This window comes from Athene cunicularia, assembly GCF_003259725.1.
Source record: "Athene cunicularia isolate RWA chromosome Z unlocalized genomic scaffold, athCun1 chrZ_part1, whole genome shotgun sequence".
NCBI classification, from domain to species: domain Eukaryota; kingdom Metazoa; phylum Chordata; class Aves; order Strigiformes; family Strigidae; genus Athene; species Athene cunicularia.
In genome coordinates, this window is record NW_020799142.1 from 34,855,007 (window position 1) to 34,864,465 (window position 9,459).

A 9,459-nucleotide genomic window follows, 5' to 3' on the forward strand; every position below is an offset into this window, starting at 1 on the left:
GCGGTAGCCCCTCGCGGGAGGGGCCAGGCGCTGCCCCCCAGGGCTCTCGGCCCCGCCGACTCCCCCGAGGCTCCCGGGGGAGCGAGGCTGGACACCAGCACCACGGCCCCACCGCGGCCACTCACCTGAGGCTCTGCCCTGGCCCTCTGTGAACATCAGCCATTTAAAAATAAAAAATGCTTTTAGTATGGCTGTTAAATAATGAATCCTTTATTATAATTATGGCATTTTTTTTTAAATATTTATCTTTTCTTTTATTGAAAACAACTCCATCGGGCATTGAACTGTATAGCCATTGGAATAAAGACACATTCATTTACAGAAAACCTGTTTTTTTCTAAACGATCCGTTTTTGCAGCCTCCATTCACAGTTAGTTATAGTCCACAAACGCTTGCTTTTTGGTATACTCCACAATTAAAACCAGTAGCCAAAAATGACTTTGTCTGAATGTATCTTGCTACCATTCACTGAAAAGATGCAAGCAACGAAAATACAAACCCCAGATGTATAAAAGAAGAGAAGGTAACACACGTATTTCCACTCCTATGTACACCCCCTCTCCACATCCCCAGTCCTCGCTGCGGGGTCCTCGGCGCCCGTCGGCACAGGGCTGGAGCAGGATGCGGCCCCGCTCGCCTCCGGCAGCGCCTGGGACACGTCCTGGGAGCCCAGCGGGGTCTGCATCCCGCCAGACCCTTCCCTCGGAGCTAGTCAGGACCTCGCCTGCTTTTGTAAACTCAAACCTTCCGTACTTACGAGTACTGATCACGCTGCGTGACACGTACGTTCATTTAGCCGTATCTGCTGGCCTAGACGTTCAGGAACGGCAGCGAGTATCTCCTTGAACCATCAGGAGTTGGTTTAGGTAGACAGGAGGCTGGAAGGCTTTGGCAGGAAGAGTCTGGCCAAGGTGAGACCCAACGCAAGGGCCGTTTGCAGTCCTGAGCCGGGCGGGCGGCAGCCGGCACCGCACCGCCCCGGGGAGCCGTGGGGGCTGGCGGGGAGCAGCTTATTTAAAAAGGCATTTTCTGCCTCTCCCCCTCAGCCACCGTCTCCTCCGCACCCTCCGGCCCTCACCTCGCCCACCACCTCCATCCCCTTCATCCCAGAGCTCAGGAACCCGCCGTGAGCCGCCCAGCCCGGACCTTCTCCAGGCAACGCCAGGGCTCCTCCTGCCGCCCACCACTGACTTCCTCCAGCTCAGAGGGATTTTCTGATTATTTTCTACAAAACCAGAATTACACATGCTGAAAGCCCCGTGCAGTGAGAAAAGGACGCCGAGCCCTGACCTTACTGCCAATTCGGGGGGGGTCACCCCCCTTTGCTGCTCAGGGACGCGCAGTGCCCCTAATGCGAGGCCCCACAAGAAAATCAGCCCAAAAAAGGGGTTTTGGGAGAGAGCCCAGCCTGACCGCGAGGCAGCAGCGGGGGCTCTCCCTGCCTGGGGGAGCAGAGCCCACCCTGGGCCACTGCTGGTCCCACCAGTCGGCACAAGCCGCCCTTCCCTGCCAGTCGCTCTACAAAAGCAGAATTCAAAGAGCAGGAAACAGGCAAAAAACAAAAGATGCACATTTTAAGACAGCTTTCCACACTGCAAGAGCTTGGACAAAAAAATATTGATACTAAGAAGCAATTTACTTTGGGCTGTATTGCGCCATTGATTTTGGGGAAGAACTCCCCATTAAAATCAATGATTCTGAAATGTTCAATGCGGTTCTGAAAAATCGATAGGGAGTTTTGCTTAAAAATCAATGATATAATATGGCGCTCTGTCAATAATTTTTCTGTATTCCCATTTCCGAATATTTGCAGCTGTTTTCGTGCTTCCTTCTCCGCTCTCGGTGCCTCTCTGTGCCTCTGGAAAGTTCCAGCTGTGCTGCCAGAGCCATCCCCCGGCACCGATGGGGGGTCCCGGCCCTCTCTGGGGATGGGAGGGGGCTGCAGAGCACCGGGGCTCCCCCCGAGACCCCCTGGCGGGGTCTGCTGCCTTCAGCCGTAACGGGACCTGGCCATGAGCGGGATGAACCTGAGAGACGCTCCATTTGCTGAAGTTAAGCAAGGTCAAACGAAGGTACCGCACATGGAGACACCTCCCCGACGCCATCCTCCCCGCGACCAGCGTCCCCGGCGCTCTGCGGGGTGCGTGGGGCCTCGCAGGGCTCCCGAGCACAGAAACAGCCTGGGGGGCGAGCTGGGGGCAGAACAGAAATTACAGCCATAGGCAACTTCCCCGAGTTTAGTGTGATTAGGATGGGAAATTTAATTAAAAACAAAAAAAAAAAGAAAAATTAAAAAACGACCCCAGAACAATTTTGGCTTTTGGTTTCAACCTCTAATTTTTGCCGTTCATCTGCTCTCCTGGGTGCTCTACAGCAGCGGTTTGAGCGAAGATGTGCCGCGCTCAGGAACAACCGGCCGAGGCCCCCGGACACATCAGAAGTGCCGCCCTCCCCTCGGGGAGAGGCTGGACGCTGCGGCTCTGAGCGTGTCCCACCGCCCAGCGACACGGCCGGGGCCAACACCCCGGAGCCTGGCCCCAGGCTGAGCACCCCCACTGCGAAAAGGGCTCCTGGAGACACACGGGTGGAAATATGTCTGTCTGGGCTAACGAATGTTTCCTGGTGACTACTGGTTACGCCACGTAAACGCCGTGCAGCAGCCGAGCAGGGTCTGCCAGTGCCATTCCCCCTTGGATCCAGCAGCCAAAAGTTGTATAGAGCACACCAGGCCCCCCTTTCACACCAATATAATAATTCACATTTCTTTAATGCGCTGATTAAAAATGATCGCTCCCTACATGAAATTGATAAAATGCCTCTTAAAGAAAATAATCTGGCGTTAACCACAAGCCAAGAGGCATCAGCCAGGGTTGGGGGTCACCCCTGGCCCCTGCTGGGCTCTTGGCCACGGGACACACCTTCAACATGCCCCTCGGTGACCGGCCGAGCCGCCCGCCTGCCTTCCTGGGTACGTACAGCTCGAAACACCATCAGAAATGATTAATTACTGCATGTCATAACAACTAGCGCAGATCTCCCTGCAATTTCTCATCTTTCTGTTTCTTGGGCACAAAAAATCCGTGTGCTCCGGCACTCGGACGAGGGTTCCCGCAGGTCGGGGCTGGTGCTGCCCGGTTGCTCACAGTCCTGGCGTCCAGGGGGTGCAATCCTGCACCCCTCGGTGACAGGCCTGGCGGGGTCGGGGGATCCCTGTCCCTCCCGCGGGCAGGTGCGAGTGATGGAGACGACCTGTCCTCATGCTCTGCCACAGCCTGCGCCCAGCACGGCCAAACTCCGCTCCCGGGCCCTCGCGCGCGACTATGGCACAAATAATAGGTGATAATATCAAGGACAACTCTTATGGCACCACACGGCGTAAGACACCACCGTCACTGCACAACTATGTCTTCGTAACAGCTGCGGGAAGTTGGACTCTGCTGCAGGGATGGCGACGAGCACGGGGCCGACAGACAGCACGGAGAGCCGGAGCCCCCGGCAACGCTGAGCCAGGCTTGGCAGGGCGGGCGGGAACGCCGCGGCATGGCGAGACCCCAGCCCCTCCGCAGTGCGCCCCAGCCCTGAACAGCCTTGGAAAAAACAAAAGCCAGAAAATGTGGGGTCGTTAAAATGGGGAAGAAAGTTGCCAGCTCCTTCTCCGCCCCGGGGCGTGGGGGAGAGCGGGGTCCCAGCTTCGGGGGCCGGTGGAGCTGCGGTTTGGTGTTGTACTCGAGATCTTCCTCACCTCCTACATCTGCTTGTAGGTAAAGAGGCCGAGAAAAATTAAATGGTGCCATTTTAAACTATGATTTTAAATTGGATTTTGCATCTTCTTTCAGTGTGCAGTCAGTTCTCAGCGTCAGAGAGAATAGTAGAAAAACATTAAAATACTTGTAAGCAATACTTGTGGTAATAAGAAACCCAGTTATTTTACACGCTCCTTTATCCTGAGACATAATGGCCAACACTTTCAAACCCTAAGTGAGGTTTGTCCTCTCTACAAACAGCCAGATGTCAGCGGTGCCGAGGAAGCCGTGCCTTGCTTTGCCTGCCTCGGGTGGCTGTTGGTGATCGGAAAACGGGGCCGCTCGTTTAGTGGTCTGACCGTGGAGTTGGAGATGTGAATGGGGAGACCCGGTAACTGTATTTCCTCTTCCCTGGACTCCTGCTGCACTCACTTCCCTTTAAAAAGCATTTTTAACAACCCCGGTGCCTGGCTCCTGCTGCTGCCCGGCCCGCCTGCCCCATCGCTGTTAATTGGACTAACGAAGGCTACGACCACTCTCTACAGACACCGCCGAGCAACGAACCCCATGGCCACGGTTTGGGTGGCACCTACCAAAACACTCCTGCAGCAGAACGTTGGGTACGGCCGCGGCGGGTCCCACCCAGCAGAGCTCACCAGGATGGGTGCGGCGCCCGGCCGCCAATCTGGGGGCAAAGGGATGGGGTGGGACCCCCCCGTGGTCCCCATGCTCAGGGGTATCGTCCCCCCAGAGCACCCCCCGGCGTTGGAGGGTGCGGGGAGCCGGTGCAGAGGGAGGCGTGCCCGCGCCGGGGTCTGGGGCTGGTCTCACCCAACGCATCTCCAGAGAAACCTAATTGTTATGGCGGCGGTTTAACTTTGAAATCAAAAGACCAGATATGATCACACGGATGGGAACGACCACGGCTCAGCCTAATTAGGAGTAGGGTTTGGCCCAAGTTGAATTAAAACACTGAAGTGTTCTGAGAGCGATATAAACACCTAGCTAAGGTACAAGCCGGATTGCGACCTCCTCCTTCACCTTACAGCTTTGAAAAATGTCAAATTCAGTAAATATGAAAATATGCAAGCGGTGGAAACCAGGATCCACACTGAAGAACTTGCAAGTGGCGAAGAACTGGAATTCTGAGTGGCCTCCTCGATCGGCCACAGCGATCTATTATGCCAAGCAATTGATAGCAACATACACAAAAGCAGCAAAACCTTTTAAAATTGGCATTTCTAGTTCTAGTCAGGAAGGAACAGTAAAATGAAGAGTTTCAGGGCATTTAGTGGGATGCTAAAATACGAAAGTATCTTAAAACATACTTAGTGGCTTATCTATAAATGCAAAATATTTCGACTTTGCTGCTGCATGAATAGCATCCACAGAATTTGATAAATGTTTCTGCACTGCTAAACGGGCTTAAACCCTCTGGTGAGCAGTGACAGGGGTGACTAAAAAGCATCTTTATATTATGGAAAATATGTTTTTAGGCTGGGGTGTTTGGGTCTTTTTTTTTTTTTTTTTTTTTTTTTTTTTTTTTTTTTTTTTTTTTTTTTTTTTGAGAATTCTATCTGAAGAACGTTTAATTGGGGTTTGGGCACTTTTTTAGACAATCATTTGGCACTTCAAGATTTAGGTTCTTAGGCACAATGCGACAAGGTGAGTTTGGCCAGTCCTTCACCGTGCATCCTGTAGAGCAGCTGGAACTCTGCAGGCAGCTGGTGGGACTCCTGCCACTTGGTCGTGAACTTGGTTCCCTTCTTATCATAGTAGTGGTACGGGAGGTCCTCCCTCGTGTTGGGGTCGAACCCGAAGGGCCAGAATCCGTACAAGTGGATCTCTTCACATATGGCAGAAGCAAGGGTGTACATGAGAATACCTGTGCTCAGCCGCTTGGGTGACAAGTGTTTGTTCTTCCAGTACCTGCGAAAAAACATAGAGACTTGTTAGTCTGGAGCGGGGGAGAGGAATGCCACAGGTTTGCTGTAAGGAAAAAATAATGTTACTGCTCAGAGATGGTGCTGAGAGCCTGGGTGAGGCAAAGGCTTCTCCTCGGGCTGGTCTGTGAGGAGCGGGAGCGCAGAACGCCCCTGGCAGCACCCTGACCCCCAGTCTCTTGTGTCCCCCTCTGAACGGCTCTGGGTTTTGGCCAGGAGACGTAGTGCCTTACCCAGCCAGGTACGATCCCCTGGCTCCGCTCGCACTCGCTAAAGAGAGGCAGCCTCATCCTGCTTTGCGGTGCTGCAGTTTTCCTCGGAGCAGGCGGCAGCTCCCGTGAGCGGGCTGGGAAGAGCACGCGCTCCAGACACGGTGCTCTGCTCCCGCCGTGCCTCCCTCGGCTGCCCCGCGCTCCTCCGGGCTCCGCAGCAGAGGCAGATCCCTGGCCCAGGACGGGCCCCCGGGCAAACAACCCCCTGCTCCTCCGCGCCGGGCCCACACCTGTGAGGAACCACCCGAAGGACTCGCTGAGGCCGTACCAAAGCTGCGTTTGCTCTAAGGCCGAGCAGGCTCGGGTCCTGACTCACTAGACGGTGCCTACCAGGTCAGGCACAAACAGGAAAACCAGTTGTGTTTGTACAGAGACGTGTTTGGGCAAGCTAAACGCCAGGCAGAGACACACACCTGTTAACATGCTGCATGATGTTTCCTGGCCAAGCCAGCTGGACCTTCAGTTGCCCTCTGTGCTCAACAAAGAAGTCAACCAGCGTTCTCGTGACCGTCGCTGACGTGTGGAAGAAAAAAGCGGGGATCCAAAGGATGGCCCCGTCGAGCTTTTTCAGGCTTAAGAAGAAGTTGTTGCGATCCTGAATGGTCAGAAGGTTGTTGTAATACTTTTCCAGGATGCTGGGGTTGAAGGTCGTAAGATTGGTTTTCCTTCCAACATCTTTTTGGAAAGCCTCGGTTGGAGCAAAATTGCAACGAAAAACAAAATCAGATTTATCTATTTCTTGCCCGCACTGACTCCCGGTCAGGATCCCGCTGTTTCCAACCACGGCGCAGATGTTGTAATGCTTGTTCAGGATGGGCGACACGTCGGGAAGCAGCGATCGGAAGTTATTGCTGATAGAGAAAACGTACTTGTGGCTGGAATAATCGTAATGCATCAGCTGCCCGATCCGAACGCTATTCTTGGTCAAAGAAAAATTTTTTATTACATCAACGTGCTGAAGGATTTCTTGCCTAAAATAAAACAGAAAAAGAGAAGAAAACACGGAGTTGTATTTCCCCTCTTTCTGCGGTGGAGAGATTTTCTTTCTGTCTAGATTTACATTTCTCTTCTTCCTTAATTAGTATTTTCCTGAGCAGCGTGGTGCAATGGCTTTTAAATTACCATAAAGAGAGAGGAACCTGGAGCTGGGCTTTACCGGGCCGTCCTGGGTGATGCCAGCTGAGGGTGCGGCCGTGCCCCTGGGAGCAGTGTCCGGATTGAAACGCTGGGTTCCCTGTGTAAACCCCAGGGGTGCAGCCAACAGCTCGGCCCTTCCCCGGGCGCCTGGCTGAGGGGTGCTGGCGCCCTGCTGGGGCTCTCCACACACACCCCGCTCTTGGAACTGGGCCGTGGATCTGGGGACGATGGGTGCCGGGATGGGAAGCAAACCCAAGCTGTCCAAGATATTGGGTTGAATTAACAGGAGCTGATTTTTAAATACATGTAATTCTTCATGATCTTGTTAAGAAGCACAAACCCAAGCGACAGTTGCTGCCTCCATTTATGTAAAGATAATTCCTTAATGTCTTCCTTGGGCAAGCACACCGGCGTTTTTACAAGGGTTATTAGGGATACTTAAAAGCCAAACAAAACCAAGCCTGCTCAGGAATTTCCCTAGCAGGGCATAAAAATAGAAAACCAATACCACTTTATTTGCTCATGTTTATGGAAAACAAACAACTTTTTTCCAGCTTGCAACCTCCAATGTCTCAGCATTAATGGAGTCCCACTGGGTGCCCTAATTATGGGTTATGGCTAACGGACAAGTGCAGATCCTGAGGCATCAGCTAAAACCTTCAGCGGGGTGGCACGGAGACAGACTCACAGAATCACAGAATCATCGAGGTTGGAAAAGGCCTTGAAGATCATCTAGTCCAACAATTAAAGCTCACGATGGATGAGCTGGTGGTGCCAGGAATGAAGCAGTACTGAGGGCAGCCACTGTCCGCCAGCCCGGCGGCTCCTGGGACAGGATGGGGCAGGCAAAGAGCCCCCTCCTCGCCGTGCCCCACGGCGCCCCGGGGGCAGCTTGTCGGCACTGGAAGGGCATCGCTGGCCCCGCTGTGCCGGAGAGGGCCCAGGGGAGGAGGGGAGCACTGAGGGGGGCAGCACCCCACACCGACTGGGCCGCCAAGCCGAGGGGACGGGGTTCCTGATTCTTGGGTGGGAGATGGGATCTGGGTCACAAGGGGGTCTCTGAAAGATCAGGCTTTTGTCAGGACAAAGCCACAGTCCAGGATGGGAGTCGCTGTCTTAAATGGCTAAAGGGTTTTATTTTCTTTTTAAAAATACATCAGTAAATATATCTATATTTTTTTAAATGTCTAAAGTATATATTTACTGATCTCTCTCTCTATATATATCTCAGTAAAGCCAATAAATAAAAGAGGCTGGCCAGGCAGCGCCACGTTCTCATCACACCGAGAGCACATCTGACTGCCACCAAGCACAGAGCAGCTCTGAGGAAGCTGAAGGGACCGAGAAACCCTTTCCCTTGCCACACTGCAGGGACGTCAGTGCAACCTGCGGGCAGGAGGCAGCCGGCGGTGCCCAAGGAGGGTGTTTTGGGGTGATCCGGGCTCGAGGGCCCCCATCCAAGCCCCGAGCCCTGCCCACCCCCTCGGCCGGGAGGCAGCACAGGGCTGTGCTTGCTCAGAGCTGCCGTCAGCTGGGAAGTTTATCTGGGCGCATGTCGGCCTCCACGAACGCCGTGTTTCATGGCCGTTACCTGCCCGCTTCTTTCAAGTTTGATAAACCCCAGTCGTTTGTATTGAAGTGACGACAATTTCACTCGCGCACCGGGACGGCGGGTCGCGCCCCGTTTGGTAAAATGCCCTGCTCTGAAATTTCTCCCTAGATAGCTGTAACCATCTGGGGAAACACTCCGGATCAGCCTTTGTCTCTCGCCGCTGGCGAATTAAAAGTATTTAGCAGTCCCCGACTGTATTTTCTGCAGTTGGGGAGGGGGGAAGGGGACGAGGCCGGGGGTGCGGAGGGTCCGCGGGCGCGTGCTCACCGCTGGTGGGCGAAGGCCGTGCGGTTGAAGGCCCACTTGGACGGCTTCTCCTGCAGCTCCTGGCTCAGGGAGTTCGTCATGGGCACGAATGAGGGGTCCAGGAACTTCAGCGCAAACTGGGACCTGCAAAGGAGCGCACGGACCCACGGACAGACAGACACACGGACAGATACACCGACAGACACACGGACACACGGACAGACACACGGACAAACACACCGACAGACACACGGACACACGGACAGACACACGGACAAACACACAGACACACGGACACACGGACAAACACACAGACACACGGACACATGGACGGACACACGGACAAACACACAGACACACGGACACACGGACAGACACGGACCCGCAGCCCGTTACCGGCCCCGGCCCGACCCCGCCCCGGCCGGTCTCAGCACCACGGACAGCGCCGGACGCGCCGGGCCGGGATCACCGGGATAAACCGGGATAAACCGGGATACACCGGGATA

General features: G+C 54.3%; 1 protein-coding gene across 1 annotated transcript; it reads right to left on the reverse strand.

Moving 5' to 3' along the window:
* Nucleotides 1-236: 236 nt before the first annotated feature.
* Nucleotides 237-9,222, reverse strand: ST8SIA3 (ST8 alpha-N-acetyl-neuraminide alpha-2,8-sialyltransferase 3; the record flags this gene model as incomplete). The annotated part of the gene is made up of 3 exons (XM_026865872.1): nt 237-5,672; nt 6,372-6,929; nt 8,975-9,222. Coding segments are annotated over 3 exons (1,089 nt in total), but the record flags the coding sequence as incomplete, so codon positions are not given.
* Nucleotides 9,223-9,459: the final 237 nt, after the last annotated feature.